The sequence below is a fragment of the Mustela nivalis genome, assembly GCF_964662115.1.
Source record: "Mustela nivalis genome assembly, chromosome: 1".
Lineage (NCBI taxonomy): Eukaryota > Metazoa > Chordata > Mammalia > Carnivora > Mustelidae > Mustela > Mustela nivalis.
In genome coordinates this window covers 130844767-130866075 of record NC_139020.1, presented here as the reverse complement: position 1 = coordinate 130866075, position 21309 = coordinate 130844767, and the positions used below count along the sequence as shown (strand labels likewise).

Here is a 21309-nt window from a genome sequence, read left to right as displayed (position 1 = left end):
CCTTGGCATGTGATTCTCACAGATTGTCTGATGTTTCATTATCATCTTGACAGAACAGCTGATGTATAATTCTGTTGAGTAGTATATTCGTTGTGTTTTTGCCATGTGCATTTATTACTTCGTGATTAGATTATTTTGTCTCTATTAGTTGATTATCTGAGAGCCCGAGGAGGGAGCTCAGAGGAACGTACATCCCTGGGTCCTGAATTTTCAGTGCTTCTGGTCTTTTGAACACAGTGGATGCCTCCTCCCCCAATGATAATATACTGTAATATAGTGGGCTTTGGGGACCATAAATGACTGGTGTTAATATCTTCTCCTAATAAAACTTTTGTGCAGAATGTTCTCTTATTCAGCATTTCCCTAATCCTTACCCAGGACCAGCTTCCTTGCTTTCTGTCTGTCAACACCAGTTCTTCGCCTGGTTGCAGGGCTAATTTGCACGCTTGTCATCCTGGGGGTTTTTGTTTTCCTGCCCCCAACCTCTTTATGGAGCCTCTTAATGGATTTGAGAATTGCGGAGAGGAGCGTGAGGATTTTCACATACACATGCAAAGCTTAGGTGAACAAATTGTGTTCCTTTGCCAGATAAGCCTCTTTGGTGTCCCCCAGCCCCTAAAAATAACATCAGTCCTCCAAGTGATAGTGAAAGAAAATCACCACCGAGCAAGCTCCTCGCCCAAACGAGCACCACCTAGACAAATGGGGATGCATGTGTGCGGCTGTTTCTGCAGCTGTTCGCTGGTCCCTGGTGCCCAAGTACGTGAGCAAGGAGGCCCCGAGGGCCTTGAGGTCCTGTCTGGGCCCCCAGACGGAGGCTGGGGCTGGAGCGGGGAGGCCTTGCTGGCCACCAGTCCTCATCTTCTTCAGAGGAGCCAGGGATTTTGCTGGGAGGCTACACTGTGAGGAGGAGACTGGTTTGCTGTCTTATCCTTCCCAGCAGCAGGGTGTGTATTTGCTGTTTGTTTGTTTTTTTTTTTAAATCATTTATACATTTGCAAAGTAGTTACTGAAGTCTGGTAATCAGCTAGGCAAAGAGGAGGCTAGTTGTGAGGAGAAGAAAGGGAGCAAGACAAAGTCCCTGCTTGCCCAGAAGAGACACACTAGTAAACTGTTACATTAGCAAAAAAGTGCTAGATGGTGCCTTGAGATATGGAGAGAGGCCTTTGGGCAGGCTGGGGAAGCCTCTACTTAGAAAGAGTTATGGAGGATGAGGAGGGATTTTCTAAGCAGATGGGGAATGGCAGGAGAGGAGGAAGGTGAGGTCGGGATCTTGTATTCCCCCATTCCTGCCCTCATGCAGGCATTACTAAGCAACTGTGAACTCTTCCCTGGTGGGCTCAACCTGGGCCGAACAGGCTTTTCCAGAACATGGCTCCCAACAGCCTCTCCTGCAATCCACCTCAGACTTGAGTGAGCAAAAGTAGTAAACAGCCCTGTTTGTAGCCCAGCAGATCTGAGCTATAGATCTGAGATGTAGCCTGGGGATAGGCATTCTAAGAGGGCCTGCTCTTCCCTGCCTCCCAGGTGACTGATGCAGATGTCCTTAGTGACAGTGTGGGGAAAAAGTTTTCTGGCTATTGATTTCTCGATTTATATAAGTACATTCCTGCAATATTATTTTAGTTTATATTTAAAGCAATTTTAAATTCTAGACTCTGATAATGATAGGGTTTTTACCTACAAAGCATGGCCAGTGGAATTTTTTTAACATTGTGTAGGGATCAAGACAATTCTTTGTGGGGTTGCCTTGTGCCTTGTAGACATGTCACTTACCTGGCCTTCACCTGCTGTAGTGACCTCCCAGTCATTGTAGTAACTAATAGTGTCCCCTTGAATCTCCAGAATGTTTCCTAAGAAGCAGTACCATCGCCTGTGGGAAACACTGGGCAGATGAGGGGTCCTGGGATTTTGGCAGGGGTTAGTGGGCTAGCTTTGTGTTGTAGCCAGACCGCTGGGCTGCTGGTGTAGGAGCATGTAGCTTGGAGGTAGGCATGGTGATTAAGAAGCCACAGGAGACTGCCTGAGGCTGAGAGCATGGCTATGGCTATGGAAAGGCTTAGAAAGTCAAGTCCAATGAATTCAACAAGATGTAGCAGCCAATTGGGTATAGAGAAGAATGAGAGGGAGAGGGAGGTGCTCATTGTTTCCCAGGGTCCTGGTTTGTTCTGCTCTTGGATGTGATGCGATGGACCATGATGAGATGCAGGAGGCAGGGCAAGTGTTGGGAAGATGGGGTTTTGCTCTGAGTGTGTTGGGTTCTGACTGCCTGTGGGATGTGCAGATGGAGATTTTTTCTGAACCAGCTGCAGTGTGGGTCTGGAGCTCAGGAGATGGAGGCTTAGGAGAGTTGGGTACATGGAATTGTCTGGAAGGAAATGGTGGTGGAGTCATGGAATGGATGAGATGTCGTTCGGGCTTGGAATTCCTCCTGGACTCATTAGGAGAGGGAGGCATGGAGGTGTGGGCAGTGCTGGCCCTGCTGATGCTGGAGACCAGGCCTCTGTGTTGTGATTCTCCCCAGCAGTGCCCAAAAATGTGGGTCCGGGATGGGAGAAGACTCAGCTCTCCATCTTTTAAAATGAGGGTCCCCTCCAGCTCTAAAGTCCCAACAGTGTGTTAACTGAATTGCCAAGAAACAATATATTGGGCCTGAACGCAAGGAATCTACAGTCTAAATTTGAATAGAATGGTGGGGGGGGTGGGGATAGGATATCTCAGTAGCTTCAGAGGAGGAGGGGCGGTCCTGGATATTTAGTTCATTCTCTTCTGGGGCTGTCGACCCTGCTCAGACACTCTGTTTCTGTACCTCAGCACATATACACAACTGGCTTACCAGGACTGTTCAAGAGGCTAAGACACGACCGGCCGTCATGGTCCGAAACCTAGTTCAAAGCATTTATCTTAGGGGTCAGTGACATCTTTTTTAACCATAGAGGGAGCTTGCTTTCTTTCTTTCTTGGTCATTTTTTTTTCTATTTTTAATTTTTTTTTCCCAAGGGAGTTTGCAATATAAAGATCAATGTCAATGTAAAAGCTTTCTAAATACGCCATTTAGCTCAGACGCCTGAAGTTTTGGAAGTGTGGACCACGTACAACTTGAGAACTTTTATATGAGTCCTCCCGCATCCGTGGTTTCACTTCCCGGGGTTCTGCTTGCCCGTGGTCAGCTGCAGTCCAGAAGCAGATGACCTGCCTTCTGAATTCTCATCAGAAGGTCAGTGGTAACTTGACCTTACATCACGGTACCTGCATCACACATCTTGCTTCATCTCATCATGAAGGCCTTCTCTCATCTCTCATCACCACAGGAAGAAGGAGAGTGGGTACAGTATGATAAGATATTTTGAGAGAGAAAGAGACCACATTCATGTAACTTTTACTAGAGCATATTGTTATAATTGTTCTAGTCTATTCTTACCGTTGTTCATCTCTTACTGTGGCTGACTTATACATTAAACTTCATTGTAGGTGTGTATGTAGAGGAGAAAACATAGTACGTGTGAAACCACATGTAGTGGTTTCACACATCCATGGAGGGTCTCAGACCATATCCCCCGCAGACAAGGTGCCACTACTATAGTGAAAGAAAAACGAAATTGCAATATACATAACAGATTAAGGACTAATACCCATCTTATAGAAGACTGTACTACAAATTGCTAAGAAAATGATAAGTTGTGCTATGAAAAATGGGTAGCAGGGGATCTTTGCTGAAGAGTAGGAAATATCCAATTATATATGTATATATTATATATAAAAATATTCCCAACTCATGAGTAATTACAGAAATTCAGAATAAAGCAACAGTATCATTTTTCACCTTCTGGATTAGTACTGTGGGGAAATACACGGTCTCACTCCACAGATCCGTAAGACAGTTGTAGGGCAATTTGGCAATTGCTATTAAATCACGTGCCTGTAAAGATGTCTGAACGTGGGATTTTAGAAGAGCATTAAAAATGATTACCATTAGGAGAGCAGAGGTGAAGGGGAAACTTTGTCACTTCCCCCAGGGGAAGTACACTCCACATGTTGTTCATACTGGCCACAGAGGTCCGCCACGATATCCTGTTAATCTGGCTGTGACTTGTCCTCTGCCTCCCACCTCTGCACTGTGGGCCAGCAGACCAGCGACATGGAGTAAGTTGGTACCCGTTATTTGCGTTTGCCCAGCTGAACTACAACAGCTCCCACTTCATCGATGTCTTTGAAGATCACTGTTAAAATTTCAGTTTGAAAATTGGATTTGCTGTTAAGCATTTGCTTTGTTTATTTTCTTGTGTCCTACCCTGAAACGAAGCACGTCTGGTTCCGGATGGTTATCTATAATCACGATGCAGTGATCCTTAGTTTTCTGCTTTTCCCGTTGTAATGTGTGACTCGCATTCATGCTGTACTTCTTTGTCCAGTCAAGAATACACTACCAAATTTACTGAGGAAATAAACATGGCATTTTTGAGAAAGGCTTTGTCCACCTGCCTGTGATCAGCCTTTCAAGGAAAGCACTGATCCAGCAGCTGATTACTGATGGTGCTTGAGCAAACCACGGAGCCTAAAAAGGAACACCCATGAGGCACACAGTTGTGCAGAAACAAGGAGACTTTATGCTGTGTCCTGCTGCATTTGTTATAGTTTTGTGGGATGGTAAAAAGAGCACTGGATCGTGAGTCTAGGGGTCTTTTATAGTCCTGATTCTGCGGCTAGCTATATGTTCATAGCTAATTGTTTCATCCCTGTGGACATCACTTTACAATCCATGAAAATGAGTGGGCTGGGTTAGGTAGTTAGAAAGAGTTCATAGTTAAGGGCATACGTTCTGAGTGATTGAATTTGAGGCTTGGGTTCATGAGTTACCAGTCCTGCAACCTGAGGAATGTACTCAACCTCTCTGATCCAGTTTCCTTATCCGTAAAATGGAGGTCATAGAGAGGTGGTTGGAGTATTAAATGAGGATGCCTGTAAAGCACCTAAAACAATGTCTTGTGTATGGCATATGTCTAGTGGATACTGGCTATCATTGTCATCATTGCTGTTATTTCTTTCTTTCTTTTTTTTTTTTTTTAGATTTTATTAATTTATTTGACAGAGAGAGAGAGAAAGATCACAAGCAGACAGGCAAGCAGACAGAGAGGGGGAAGCAGGCTCCCCGCCGAGCAGAGAGCCCGATGCGGGGCCCCATCCCAGGACCCTGAGATTATGAGCTGAGCCCAAAGGCAGAGGCTTTAACCCACTGAGCCACCCAGGGGCCCCCATTGCTGTTATTTCGAAGGAAACTTCTCTTATCATCATCTCTAAGGACTTTTTCAGCTATAAAGCATTTTGAAACCATGATTTTCAGAAAAGCGATTCAAAAGCAGTATCTAATCTCTCAAAGACTAAGGAGTTGGGGAGGAACAGGGAGTACAGCGGTCAGGAGGCAGTTGACCCATCTGCAGCTTGCTTCCAGGTGCGTTCCTTCACACCCAGCTGTCGCCCCCCACGCCCTCGCCCCTGAGGCTGCCACCCGCTTGCAGCCAGGGTGGGGAGGCAGACACTGTTCCTGCAGCCTCCCCTTTCTCGGCGGAGCTGAGGACAGGATTTTAAGGCTTTTTTTCCCATTTTATTTATTTATTTATTTATAATATTTATTTGACAGAGAGCACAAGCAGGGGGAGTGGCAGAGTGAGAGGGAGAAGTAGGCTCCCCGCAGAGCAAGGAGCCTGATGCGGGACTCAATCCCAGGACTCTGGGATCACAACCTGAGCAAAAGACAGGCGCTCAAGGGACTGAGCCTCCCAGGCACCCCCTCACTCTTTCATTTTTAAAGTTACACCTACAGTGCTTCCAAGTGGAGCTGTAGGCAGAGCAGGCAGGGGCGGGAGCCGGGAGTGGGGGGTGGCGGTAGAATTTAGGATGGAGTCCTTGTTGGTGATTGTTAGGAGAGGAATTTAGGATGCATAGATGAGGAAACAAAGGGAAGAGACTGCAGTGACCTCTAGGTTTATGCCTCCTTCAAGAAATATTTTTTTCTTTGCACATTTAACTTCACAAATCTGGGATGGATTCAAAACAGACACGGAGAGTGATCAGAGCAGGGGTGACATATTTCTGTCCCGTCTCCTGCCAGATGCCTTCCTCTTTACCATCCCTTTGTCGTCTTCCTTTTCTGGGCACCCTTTGTGTTCAAGGCTCTGACTGGGTCTCCTGCCATAGTTCCACCTCTTTTCTCAATCAGCTCCTTTATTCTGTTATTCCTTTTGGGCCATGGTTAATGTGCCTCAGTAGGGCCTTCTGCTGTCCTTCTCCTGCTGGTTCCTGGTTACTCATACAGATGGTGCCATTTTCTGGAACTGGCACTCTGGGCTTCTCCAGTCCCATTGCAGCCGTGCCCCCCCCCCATTCCTCCTCATGCCCGTTCTGTGATATGGAAGTCTGTGGTGGCGTCTGGTGCAAATCTGGTGCTTTCCTCGTTTTTCTTCTGAGTCCTGTTGCTCTAGACCATTGGGGGTTCATGCTCAGAAATCAATAGAAGTTCAGACCAGCATTTAAAAGAGCATTGCAGAAAAAAATGCAGGCCTGTGTTTAGGCTGAGAAATCATAGTCCTGGGTGAAAACTAAAGAATATTGATGTACAGCTTTAGTGGTTTCAGACATAGGATCCATTTACAGACGCGGAGACCTGTCATGCTTGGTAACAAGTGCGGAGATGCTTAGGGTTATTAATAATAATAATATGGACGATAATGATTTTAGCAGCTCCCATAAACAAAAGAGCTCCAGGTCCCAGGTCCAGCTCCAGTGCGTTATGTGCATTATCTCACTCCTCATGCCAGCCTAATGTGATGGATACTACTACTTTTATTCGACACAGACACAATCGAGGCCCATTAGGGTTTATAACTCACCTGAAGTCCTACAGCTAGGAAGGGGTGGCAGTGAGATTTAAACCCAGATAATTTGGTGGGGGGATGGGCAACATGGGTAAGGTGGAGAGGGAGATCCAGGCTTCCAGGTATGGAATGAGCAAGTCACGAGGATGAAAGGTACAGCACAGGGAATGTAGTCAGTGGTATTAATAGCATCACATGGTGACAGATGACAGCTCCGCTGGCAGTGAGCACAGCATAACAGAGTAGAGTTGTCGAATCACTATGTTGTACACCTGAAACTAATATAACATTATGTGCCAACTCTATTTCAATTTTAAAAAATAATAATAAAAGAGGAAGTAAACCCAAGTGGTCTGGCTCCACAGTGGGAGCCTTAACCAGCACAGGGTCCGTCTCTCTGCCTTAGCCAGATTTGATACATCACCAGCTTTCTACCCTATAATTCAATGCCAGATTTCTGTTCTCTGTTTACCTAGTAGGATCTGCACCATTTAGAAATAAGACAAACTATACTGCAGTTGTAAAAAAAGTAATAATAATACTCACTTCTTACACGATGTGAGGATTTCTAATGTCATGAAGCCACCCATCCTATCCCCAAAGAAACCAGGTAAGGAAACCCAGGAAGGGAAACAGCCCTGTTAAGTCCAGCCATGAAGACCTCACACATGAGTTTATTAAGGGCTTGAGGGAAAATTTGTATCTTTCAGATATAACGTGAATCATCAGAAAATCCAGTACAAAGCACTTCCAGGCACTCAGCAAAACAGGTGGGAGGGTTCACTATCTTTTAATATTTCTGATATGAATTATCTCAGCCAGGATGCTGGCCAGCTGGGAGCCCCTGGCACTCATTTCCAGATTTACCAGAGCAGTGATTCCCAGCTTGAGAGCTCTCCCCCATCCCCCAGCTTGGGACATGAGGGGAGAGGTGTGACTCAGGAGGGTGTTTGACCTGCTGATGGAGTAGCGACAGAAAAATGGTGAGAACCCACTTGCTCCAGAGAGGTAAACACTTTAGAAGCCAGTGTGACTGTGTTACTAGAGATTCTTGAAGAGCGGGTATTCAAGGGTCTCAGGGACTAAAATATCAAACGTGAAGGCAGCACAAGGTTTTGCTTTCTTCCACCAATTTGAACTGGCGACAGCTAGTAAAAAGAGATTTAATAGGGGTGCCTGGGTGGTTCAGTGGGTTAAAGCCTCTGCCTTTGGCTCCGGTCATGATCCCAGGGTCCTAGGATTGAGCCCCACATTGGGCTCTCCGCTCAGCAGGGAGCCTGCTTCCTCCTTTCTCTCTCTCTGCCTGCCTCTCTGCCTACTTGTGATCTCTATCTGTCAAATAAATAATAAATAAAATCTTTAAAAAAAGAGAGAGATTTAATATACATGACACAACATTACCCATCTGATCCCACACTGTTATTTTTGCAGCTTTTCCCCATTCCTTGGTGTTACAGCTTTAATTTGAGAAAAGGAGTGACCTTATTCATAACTGTAGTTAAAGGATGTTTAGTAAGGAATTAAACTGACACCTTAATAAAGGCAGAGAAGTGATTACATGTTGGGGGCTAAAATAAAAGGAGTCTAGTTTAAAAAAAAGATTCTAGAATGGATCTGCCCAATGGAAATATAAGGTGAGCCATGGGTTGATTTAAGGTGTTCTAATAAGAATTTTAAATAAAAAATTAAAATAGGTAAATTCATTAGTAATTAATAAGTAAATTAATTTTAATACAGTTTATTTAACTCAGTATATTCCAAATGTCATTTCAACATGTAATCAATAACAAATTTTTATCAAGATATTTTACATTCTTTTTTTTCCATATGAAGTCTTTGAAGTTGCGTGTGGTTTACACTGAAAGCACATCTCCCTTCACACTAGCCACATCTTGAGTGCTCAGGAGTGACGCGTGAAAGGAGGAAAGAAACAAGGGGGGGGGGGATGTTAGCAAAAACCTGAAAATGCCTTATATAAACTCATAGATGGCTCTCACACCCTCTTTGGCAGTCTCAAAGGCCACACTTCCTGGTGGTCCTTTTCCATAAATTCACACTGACAAGTCAGGAAAATCCTTTCTCCTGCCTGGTTAAAATCTGTCTTTCCCTTTTTGTGCCAACTGTTGCAGATAGATGACATTTTTCTGGATGTAAATAAAAAATTCCGCTCCCTCCCCCATTCCTTCTCTGTTATTCTGGAGAACCTCCCTTGGCCATTTGCTTTCACCTAACCCTTCTACGTATTTTCCCTCTCCAGCTTTTCTCATCCTCTGTTGGAATCCATGAGAAGGCAGCTGAGAGGGACACACAGGCCTGCAGAGACCCTAGACACTATTTGGGACTCCATTTTTATAGTGGGAATCAAAATACCTCTTAAAATTGGCCTCCTCAGGCATCAGAGATCCCCATCTCTTCCACGGGCAAAAAATAAACCAGAGTGCTGATGACAATTTTGCATGCAAATTGGTTAGCGGAGCCCGGGGCTGCTCAACTTGTGTGTATGATTTTCTATTTCCATGCACCAAATTGGGAGTTAGTGTATGAACGCAGTAATTGTTCATGCAAAGCTGAAAATGCAGGTGTGGAAGCCTTTTTTAGAGAAAGGGAACTGTCTGGCCTGAGTTCTCATTTGACTCAGTTTTGTTGCATCTTTTGCAATGTCATGTAGTTAAGAGTGTTATTTATTAAAATGCATTTCCAAGATATGGAACTTTTTGTAAGCCTTATGAATGTTTTTGTGACTGTGTCATGGACTAGATGGTATGTCTCCACTAGGGCGAGGAAAAGGAGAGTCCGCCAGGGTGAACTTGCTGTTGTGTCTGAGCAGAGTGCCTTTGAACAAACAAGTGGATTTCCTTTGTGGGCAGGAGATGTGCTAAGCTCCCAGATGGTGGAATTTATTCTTGTCATAAGATCTTGAAACTATTCTTGCACATGGTGAATTTTTGTGCTTTCCAGCAGTTTCTGTAGTGCATTATTTTATTATTTCATATATTTTTATATTACTGTGTTCACAAATTTAAAAAAATTCTCCTAAGCCAAGACTTTACTGATATACCAGTGTGAAACTCTATTGTAGACTTGAGAACTTTGTGATAATAAGTCAAGGTAAAAAGAAACCAAAGTTTTCTCTTGTGGCCTGAGTTAATGCCAGACTAAAGTGTGCTCATGACTTTGGGGCACCATCTGTTCGGGAAAAAAATTTTTTTTTCCATTTTATGTTGTTTGGGGTTAGGATTCCCAGTCACCTCTTATCTATAACCACGGTCTTTTGTCTTGTCACTCTTTGGCCATCTCTGCAAGGTGACAGTTTTACATTCTTCCTTCGCTTTTGTTGTCTTATCCCCATTTGGTTTTTCCTCCAGGTCAGAGGTATGTATCCAACTCATGTTTAAAATTGCTACTTAATAGTCTGTAGTAGGGATGAGCCATGGCGGAGTCGTGGCCATTCCACCATTGATGGATTTCATGGTGTGCATGTAGGGAAGGAATGAAAATGCCTCTTGGCTGCTTCAGACTTGAAAAATGCGCCATGTTTCTTCTTGTTCTGAAAGGGCTGACTGCCTGGCTGGCTCTAATGGGGTTGGCCCACGTGGGCGGTGGGGAGAACATGTGTGGGAATAGGGGACCACGTGGTCTCCAGGGTCAGGATGTGTTTGCTGGCTCATATACTGCCCATTTTAGGCACTCCTTTGGTTCCTTTAGCTTCTTTGCTTTCAGCATACCTGAATAAGAATGTGTCAGGGCAGTCATGCTTCTTAGTTGATTCTCCACAGCTCCTTGTAAAGGTGCATTATTTTTTGACATGCCTTCTCTGAGAACTTGGCCGCAGTGACATTATTTTTTCCAGTACTGATTACTTTCATACAAAGTCTTCAGACTTTATCCTAGAAATCCATATAGGGTCCCATTTACATTCTAAGCAGTTTCATTTCCATACTGTTTGTACATATTCATTAGTGGCTGGTCTGGGATGCAATCAGTTTATTGTACTCTCAGAATCAAAGAGAACTACATGGAGTGTCGGCTCTCATGATGATATCATGCTCAATTAGGAAAATGGCATAAAATACGGACAATGAGCTTCCCTTCTGACTCGCACTAAGCTCTCCTTAGGTTTGGTGTGGCCCACTTTAAATAGAAATTCTGAAGACTTGGTGATCCTTTGCATCTTCTCTTCACTAGAAAAAAATGTTTTTAAGTACGTGAAATATTTTATTAATACTCTGAGTTCAGTTTCTAGCCCGTTGCTTTTAATATTTGAATACCCCACCGTGAAATCCAAGCAGCGTGAGGCCTGTGTCGCTGGAAGAGCTTTCTTGATGAATCTTCGCCTGGGTCTTCTCTGACAAAGTGGACCAGTGAGATGAGCAGTAATGCCATCTTTTGGGTTTGAATAATGGGTACAATCAATGGGAATTATTCAGCACTCTCCTTCCAACTTCTAGACACTGAATTTTTTGGGATGGGGTATTGTGTGTGTGTAATTCAGTGACTGCGGGTGAGCCTTTGAAATGACAAGCAAACCAATAACAACTTGACTCCCCCTCTCCCTCCGCCCTTTGCTGTACACACACGCACATGCACACACACGTGCACACACCTGTTGTCACAGCCTCTGATAGTCTGATGCTTCATAGTCATTTGTAGTCTTCTGGCCTGCATCTGAAGAACTCATGTGATGAGGCATCTGTTGCTTTACCAGTTACTTCGTGATTGACCTGTAGAATCCTAGATTTTATATTAAGCTTAAAGTAGAGTTTTCAGTCTTCCTGAGATTTCCCCCTTGAGTTATCGACGACTTAGATATGGTGTTGAGAACTGTGTTTTATGAAACCTGATTGGTGGTTGCCAAAGGCCACAGGGAGAGAAAAATGGGGAGAACTTGCTTAACAGAAATGGGGTTTCCTTTGGGGCTGAGGAAAATGTCTTAGAAATACAGAGAGGTGATGGTTGTATGACATTACAAATGTACTAAATGCCACTGAATTGTTCACTTTAAAATGATTGATCTGTGGATTTCACTTCAATTAAAAAAATAAAAAAAAATAAGTAGTGTTTTAATGGTGTGGTCTCCTGGACCTGGATAGGCTTTATATTATTATTTTTTTTTAAGTTTTAAAAACATGAATTTATTTGATGGGCCACCTGGGTGGCTCAGTGGGTTAAAGCCTCTGCCTTTGGCTCAGGTCATGATCCCAGGGTCCTGGGATCGAGCCCTGCGTCGGGCTCTCTGCTCAGTAGGGAGCCTGCTTCCTCCTCTCTCTCTCTGCCTGCCTCTCTGCCTACTTGGGATCTCTGTCTGTCAAATAAATAAATAAGATCTTTTAAAACTACAACAACAAAAACAGCATGAATTTATTTCATAAGATGGTGACAGAAATCTGAATTCGGAAAGTCTCAAAATGAGAGTTTTAACTTATTCTGCAGCTTTAGAAATGACACAGACAGAAGACATTGGGCTGCAAACACTATTTAAAAAATGGAATTCTTATTCCTTACCTATACAGTAAAAACTGCACATTGAAAAATGATTGATTTGAGCATTTTGCTAAATTGAAGCTACTGCAGAGCCCAGGCAGACTAATGTTATAGAAATAGCGGCCTTCAAGGAACTTTAAAAAGAGAGAGAGAAAGAGAGATTTGGTTGAACAGTGTCATTATCAGCTTTACCTGCGAGGGAAATTACCCAAGGGGGATGGTGTCCTTCTCTCAGGTTTCACTCCCTGGTATTGACAGATCCATTAGCAGATGTAATTAGAAAAGCAGAGTCGGACTTTGAATAATTAGGTTAAAGTCACACATGATGGCTGAGCCAAATCAGAGAAGCTGTTGCTGTTCACCCTGCCGTTGCTTGCTGTAGGATGGAGAGACGTGTGCGGGTGCCCAACACCACTGGTTTCCTTCTTGTCTGGGAACCTGGCACTCTCCCAGCAAGAAAGTTTGAAGGGAGCAAAGCCGTCACTTTGGGTCTTCTGAGGATGTCTGAAAGGCTTCGTTTCCAGGGAGTAAGTGGGGCACAGAATGTTTTTGTGCTAGTCATAGCAAAAACAAAATCTACTTCATCCCAAGAGTGTTAAGAAATGTGTGGTTTTGTGGCTGAGGTTTCTTTCCCCCTGTTTGCATTCCTTTTTTTTTTTTTTTTAAACCCCTGGAATAATGGTTTATTTATTTATATGAAGTTATTTTCTGAAAGGAAAACAAAACGCTTATTGCAAAAGATCTCTGGACTCGCATGCCACCCCAAATACCTTTCCAACAGTACTTTCTATATTTTGATTTTTTAGAAATCAAAAGCCTGTTATTGGTAATTGAATGAGGAAAAAAATATTTCCAAGGGATTCACACTGTAGTTATATGGCTTTAAACTTTCTGTTCATCTCTACATCAGCATAGAGGAGAGATTTGGAAATAGGGGGCTGTGTCGAATGCGTACAGGTGTAGCCTTGAAGGCTGGCATGAATTGTGATGATCTGGGAATGAATGGAATCACAAGCTCTTCAGTACATGACCGAGGTTCACACCATGCCTTGACAGTGTGAAGATCGGGGACAGGAAGGAGTAAGGAACCATCCATCCCCCTACATTTATCAAATGCCCCATCCAGACTCCGCAACCTACCAAGTCTTGGCTTTGGGACATATGGACTTGAAAATCAAATGGGAATTACTTACCAAATATAAAGATTAACAGAGTTTCTAGGAGGACCCAAACTATGGAGTTCTTTAAGGTAAGAATTAGAAGTTCTGGCACCATTGGGCCTATGTTCCCATTGACAGTAACCAGGCTGGAAGGACACAATGCCTCCCCGTTGGTGAGATGGGGCTTTGGTAGTCATTATTCTTCTCATAGCTCTGTCTCTCATTTGCTTTATCCATCCGGCTCCTGGTGGGCCCCAGTTCCTGGCCTTGTGCTCTGCCCCAGAACCTCTACCAGGTCATGAGATAAGAACCAATTCCTGCCCGGGCTGCTGGGAGAGGCCGGCTGGAGAACTGGGCTTTGCAGAGCAGTAGGTCCAAATCCCTGTATCGGCGAAGATACAGCTCCCTGAGTGGGAGCATAGGGATCCAGCCTGGTCCCTGGGCTTGAAGACTGATCCCTGTCGATAAAGACTTGGGAACTTGATGGACTGGAAAGCGTGATCTTCAGACAGACACTGGGCCCTAACAGTGGCATTGCCTCAGATTGGAATAACATTGGCCAAGACAGCATCATCAGTGTCCCTTGTCTTCAGAATATGAAGTTTCATATTTAGGAATTTTAATGAGATGAGATGGCTTCTGTAGTTCAGTCCTGGAGAGGACTCCTGATAAAACCCCAGGAAGTCAGAGGAACTTCAGATAACTCACACTGCTGTCCTTGCAGCTCGCCACTGGGAAGAGAGGAATCCATAGTCCCCAGGGATGCTTCTTAAAATACCCCTTTCCTCTCCCACGACTGTGCAGGCATCTCTTCCCTAGAATGCCCCTGGAAAGCTCCCCACACTCCCAGGGACAGTCAGAGCAGACAACATCCTTTCCTAGTGCCTGCAATGGGCAGAAGGCTGGGACCCTCACAACAGTGATTTTTATTCTACCCTCCTGGCAATAAACTGTTTTCGTACCTCCTTCTCTCTCCATCTTTCCACCCACCCACACCTATGGTTTGTCCTTATTCCCATTTTGCCTCTAGTTTAGGGGAACTCTTTGAGTTCGCTTTGTAAGGCATTTATTATATTATCTGATTTTTTTTTTTTTTTTTTTTTTAGTTAGAAACTGGGTGTTACTCTTCAAATTGAATAATGAAATCATTGCATTTTAAAGCTGGAAGCTCCCTTCAGAATTGCTGATCCAGGGGCTTCATTTTATAAACAATGGACCCAAGAGATGGGGTGGGAGTTACATGACTCGCCCAAGGTTACATAATTCGTAAACCAAGTCAGGCAAATCTTACAAAACAAAAATAGTAGAGAGGTTATCCTGGTGGGTGGGGTGAGATTTAGAGCAAGAGGCTACAATTGGTATGTCCATCTGAACAGATAAGTCACTCCTTCCTTTATTTTTCCAGGAATAATACTGGAGAATTGGTCAGTTTATAAGAACTAGGGTTTTTCTGAAGGTGAAGGTTCAAACAGAAACAAGAAATTAAGGCCCTTAATCATATTTACAACAAGAGCTTTTTTTTTATTGCAACGAGATTGTTGAGATTCATTTTTATTTGTTTTTTAACCATGAAGCTAAAACTTACTTTGCCAGCATGCATACCAAAAATTAAAGCCATAAAATTGCTGAGTTTTGACAAGAGATACATCTTGAGATTTTGAGATAAAAATTTTAAAGGTATGATGTTTTATTCAGGGAGCATTTAACTAGAAAGTGGTTGATTGACTCCTGTTTTGGGGACACTGATCTGTAGGCCTGAAGTGTAGGGGGAGTGGGTGGAAACAGGGAACGATTTAGTAGCCCAGAACCACGGTGTCATCACCAGCCCCAGCTGACCGGTGTCCCCATCAACCACTGCAACCACCACTGACCATGATCTTTTGGAGCTTTGTCGATTCCACGTGCAACGTCCCATATGACTCTTAGAGTTGCTGTATGATGTTAGTAGGACCATTTTAAATAAGGAAACTGGGTTTTCACATGCCCAGGGCTAACACCAGTGAGGAGTATAACTAAAATCCCAGATCTTCTCAAAGCACCGACTGCTTTTACTTTTTTATTACAGCACGATGCATAAGGGGGAACAAATCTATAAATGATCAGCATCACAGGAAAGGCTTATTTTATTATAGCGGTAAGAGTTTTGAGATACTTGAAACATTTACAAAACACTGCACTGTGGAGACAGGCTGAGTGGGTGGTCTCATATTGGTTGACTCATACACACTTTCATCAAAGTGGAGGGCTGCCTAGTATTTTTAGGTTTGATTGACATTGTGAAATTACCTTCCAAAAAGGGCTCACCCACCTACCAAAAGTCTGTTCAGTTTTGCGAATGAAACAGCCAGCATCGATGCCATACACAGGGACTCTCATTCGGTTCAGCCACTTTGTGATCTAAACCTGCCCCTGTTCCCTTGGCACAACCCACTTGCTGACCGGCTCCTGTCAGTTGTAGGGTCCAGGCACGAGAGTGCAAGAGATATTGGGCCAGAGCCAGCATTAGGGTGAGGCAGATGAAGCAATATTTTTTAAAAGGACAAGATCACGGGGCGCCTGGGTGGCTCAGTCGTAAAGCATCGGCCTTTGGCTCAGATCATGGTCCCAGGGTCCTGGGATCGAGTCCCGCATTGGGCTTCCTGTTAGTGGGGAGTTTGCTTCTTTCTCTCCCTCTACCGCTGCTTGCCCCCTGCTTATGTTCTCTCTCTCTCTCTCTCAAATGAATAAATAAAATCTTTAAAAAAAGATGAGATTAGTAAACTGCTGTACTAAGCCATATTGGAGCTTAAGGAGAAAGGAAAAATCAGTACGACTGATCCCATCTTTATTAAAAGTTTTGATATTTTGATCATGATGGACTTTGGATGAATTTTCCCTTTTTAACATATTGCATTACACTCTTATTTATTTTGCTGAAGTTTTGGTGCTCCTTCATTTCTGCTCCTGGGGCAGTGTCTCCCCACAGGCTGTCGCGCCCTAGTCTCCATCCTGCGTGGGGTCTGGGGGTGCTCAGTGGGGGCATAGTCCTGCCTTGTTGTAAACTAGGGAAGAAGACTGTGCAGGCCCCCACAGTGGACCTGGGACTATCAGGGCAGGGAATTCCAGGCTTGATTGTGTGAGGTTGGGCTGTGGGTGATGGGTGAGTGCATGTCCTTAGGTCTCTGATTTCCTTGCCCGAGGAGAGGAGAGGAGAGTGTCTGGACAAGGTCCAAAGGAACCTTCTGGAGAGGAGTTCTCAGCCTCAGGGTCTCCTGGAGGGCTTGTGAAGATGTAGATCACTGAGATTATGATTCTGCAGGTCTGAGTTGGGTCCCAGAGTCCCCATTTCTAATGAATTCCTTCATGCTGCTGGTGGTGGTGAACCAAAGAGCATAATCGGCTTACCCCTGCTCTAAAGCAAGGGGTCCAGGATAGGGGTCCCCTTACCTGGGTATAAGGGGGAACTTAGAGGGTTTCTGTGCATGGGAATTTGGAGGGGCTGAGCATTCTTTACCAGACTTGTCTTTAGATATTTTTTGTCTAGCAGCATATCCAGAATGTACCCTTCATGGGGAAAGACTGCATACTTTCCTGCTTTCCTGGCCAATCTGCTATTTGTCACTGTTATTGATGGAAATTTCCCCCAGGATTCTGGAGACTGTTGCTATAGATTTCTTTTTTCCTGTAAATTTCTTGCATGATATATGGAAATGAGAGCTATAGTAGCTGATGTTAAGTAGTATTCTTAAGTAGTCCTAGATTTTTTTTTTTAAGTTTGTGTTTTATTTTTTTAAAGACTTAATTAATCAGAGAGAAAGAGAGTACAAGCAGAGGGAGGAGTACAGGGAGAACAGGCTCCCCGTTGGGCAGGGAGCCCTCTGTGGGACTCCATTCCAGGACTGTGGGATCAATACCTGAGTCGAAGGCAGATGCTTAACCAACCGAGCCACCCAGATGCCCCTATTTATTTTTAAGATTTAACTAATTAATTAATTAATTTGAGAAAGAGAGTGCGTGCATGCGCAAGGTGCCAGCACAGGGCGGAACAGAGGGAGAGGGGCAAGCTGACTCCACTGAGCTGGCCCCATGCAGGGCTTAATCTCAGGACCTTGAGATCATGACATGAGCCGAAATCACGAATCTGATGCTTAACTGACTGAGTCACCCAGGTGCCTCTAGTTTGTGCTTTAAAATAACACATTATTTTAAAAAATATACAAAACACTTTAAAATAATGGTTTTGCATATAAATAAGAAACAAAATATCTCATAAACCCTCACCCAGTGACCCCTATGGATGGTAATAGTACTGGAAGTACAAAATAAAAACCACCTTTCCATCCTGCTCTCTATACTCCATCCCTCTCTAATAGTCATGTTTTTGTGATTTCTTTCAGAAAAAAATTTATTCTTTATTCTTATCTTTCTAATTATTTGTACACAAGACTATCATAAACATTGTTAGACACCTTGCCTTTTAACTTAGTAATTTATATTGGATGCATTTCCATCAGCACATAACAGATTTATCTTAATCTTGTTAAATGGCCCATAGAATTCATCACTGGGGTATCCCAGTGTTCAGCCAGCTAGCCCTCCAGTGAAGAACAATTTGGTTCCAAGGTTTTGCTGTATGAACAACCCTGTAGTGAGTATCTTTGTCCATATATCTTGAAAAACATCTATGAGTCCAGCAATAGGCTGGACCCTACCACTGGTAGGGTCGTTGGACAATGGTGTGTGTACTTTAGATATGAAGGCAAACACCATATTGCCTTCCAGAGAAGCTCACCCCATTGGCCGTGAAGAGCATGCCTGTTTCCCCAACATTCTTGCCCACAATGGGTATCATAGAAGTAAAAAGAAAACAAAATATGTTATTCCAATAGTAAAAATAAATAGAAATAAAATTGATAAATGTACAATATCTATGTGAAGAAAACTTCAATATGTGCCTGAGGGACTCCAAAGAAATCTGAAATAAACAAAAATTATACCTTCTACTTGGACAGGAACTTGTGGTATGATGAAAATAGCTATTCTCCGTCAGTTAAGCTATAATATGACATGATTCAATAATATCAATAAAATTATTTTTTGGATGGAGGTTTTGATGAACTGGTTTTAAAGACCATTTGGAAAAAAAATAAGAATAGACAGGAAGATTTAGATACTAAACAGGAAGATAGGAAGTTTCAGGAAATAGCCTGACCGGATATTAAAACATAACATTAAAATTATTAATACAGATTAGCGGATCGCAGTCATAAACTTCAATATATTCAGGAATATAACATGATAAAGGTGGCATCTCAAAGTAATGAGGAAAGGGGTGGAATGTTGAATTCATATTGCGTAGATTCCAAATTGGATTAAAGACTCATATCCAAAAAATGACACATGTAATCACAGGAGAATTGTTTTATAATCCTAGATCTCTCTGCTATGACACAACACTCAGAAGTCATTGAAAACAAGATTGAGAAGTTCAGCTTCATATAAAAAGAAATTCTTCATGACAAAACCCACCTTAGGCAAAGTCAAAAGACAATAAATTGGGGGAAGATATTACAGTTAGTATGACAAATAAAAACTAAATTTCCTAATGTATAAAGAATTTCTACAAACCAATAGAAGAAAGGACCATTAACCCAATAGAAAACTAGGCAAAGATTATGAACAGTTAATAGAAAAGGTAACACACATGGTGTTTAAACATGAAATGTTCAGTAAGAAAAAGTAGAAGTTACCTAGTAAGAGAAATATAAATCACCCCTACAGGGATCATTTTTTCACTATGAGATTAGCCAGGACATGGAAAAAGGAAGACCTGTACACATCACTGATGGGAGTTAAATCCTTGCTACTCTGTAGAAGAAATTGGACCATATCTGAAAAAATTACAGTGTGTTTTTTGTTTGGCCCAGCAAATTCCTAGGTATGGAATTCCTAGGTATGAAGTATTGCATGTGCACCCGTGTGAAATTAGCTAGGAGTGATATTTTCCATGAGCATTACTTACAAAAGCAAGAGTTTGAATAAACTATGGTCCATCATGTGGTGGAAGACTGCGTCTGTCAGAAGAATGAGGAAAAAGCTCTGCGCACTGCTATTGAACGGTTTCTAAGAAAAGTATACTGTCAATTGATAAAAATTAGCAAAAAGCCAGATGTGTAACACTGTGCTACCATTTTTTTAAAGGTTTTATTTATTTGTTAGTAAGAGAGAGCATGAGAGGGGAGAAGATCAAAGGGAGAAGCAGACTCCCCATGAAGATGGGAGTCTGATGTGGAACTCTGTCCTGGGACTCCAGGATCATGACCTGAGCCAAAGGCAATCACCCAACCAACTGAGCCACCCAGGCGCCGCTATGCTACCATTTGTATAAAAAGGGAGGGAGATATGTAGACATTTTTACTTGTATATGAATTCAGCAGTGGTTAACATGTGTACAAAAAGCAGATAATACTGATTTCCCCTAGGGAAAAAGTCTAAAGGGGAATAGGGCTGGGATGTATACTTTAATTTGGGTATTTGCTTACACCTTTGCATTTTTGATTCTTGTCCCTCCTTCTCAAAAAAGATTTTAAATCCAAATCTTAAAATAATTCAGTAGGTGAGAAATGTGTTTTGTGTGCTTCCAATGTGGAGTTAATGTGAGTGTTTTTTTGGATATTAGATAGCTTTTTGTGTTTTTTTAGGCCATTGCCTCTTCGTATATTTTGGCTTTCTCTCTCTCTTCCTTGCTGTCCATTCTCTTCCCTTCCTTTCAGCTTCTCCTTCCCATCCACTTCCTCTTCCCCTTCCTTCCCTTCCCTTCCTCTTTCCTTCTTCTCTCTCTTTCAGTGATTTCTTTGCAAATTAAGGAAGTTCTCTCTTTTTCTTAAGTGTCACAGAAAATATGTTCTGTTTGTCTTCTGACATTGTCAATGCTGTTTTTTGCCACCTGGGAATTTTATATTTGCATGCCGTTGTCATTTTTCCTCCTCCTCCACCTCCTTTTCTTTTTTTTATTTTAAGGGGGTGGAAATGACTTTTCCAATGTGGTCTCTGAGAAGATTGACTCTAGATTTAAAATATCCAATTATCAACGCCTTTGGATGAGTTGGAAAATAATCTGTTTTTTTAAGTTCTCTTTGACGACAGTAGTTAAGACAGGAGTAAACCCATTCTTTGTAAGAGGTGACCTGGAGGTCTGCAAGGGCAAGGGGAGAGGGACTTGGGGGAGGGCGAGCCCTTTTGTTACGTCCCTAATAAGCCTCTCCTCTCTGCGCCCCCAGCTGAGCTCCCAAGGTCTTCAGCGGTGAGGCTGGCCTCCTTGCACGACCTGCCCGCCCAGCTCCTGGAGCTGTACCAGCAGGGCTTCTCGCTAGTGGCCCTGCACCCCTTCGTGCAGCCGACCCACGAGCGGGAGAAGACACCACTCGAGCACATCTTCAGGGCCATCCTGATCAAGAAAACTGACCGGTAAGTCCTCTGAGGTGAACCTTAGCTTCGCATTACGAGGGGGCTAATGTGTGTTGAATGGAGAAGGGGAAGTGAAAAGGGGTAGGGGGTGGGGAATAGAGAATATATTTGAATTTTCCTGGTGTCCCCAGGGCCTCTGCCCTCTGACAGGTAAGGCAAAGGGAGAGACAATCAGAAGTTTCACAGTGTCCTATGAACTGCCCACACGCACTTGGCGTGAGTAGAGAGTTCCATATTATATCCTGACCGTAATTTAATTTATTGGATTACACTCAATTAGAAAGATGCCTCTTCTGAGGAGGTGTGCTCCCAGAATATACAGCTGGTGAAGTATCATACTGTTAATCTGA

The 21309-nt window shown here is 43.2% G+C and overlaps 1 protein-coding gene across 2 annotated transcripts in view; it reads left to right on the top strand.

Moving 5' to 3' along the window:
* The window catches only part of RFTN1 (raftlin, lipid raft linker 1), a 195758-nt gene that overhangs the window by 58576 nt on the left and 115873 nt on the right, over positions 1-21309 (top strand). For both annotated transcript variants that reach the window (XM_082685095.1, XM_082685096.1), the window contains exon 3: positions 20773-20959. In XM_082685095.1, the coding sequence (XP_082541221.1) occupies positions 20773-20959 (187 nt within the window). The remainder of the gene's footprint in view (positions 1-20772; positions 20960-21309) is intronic.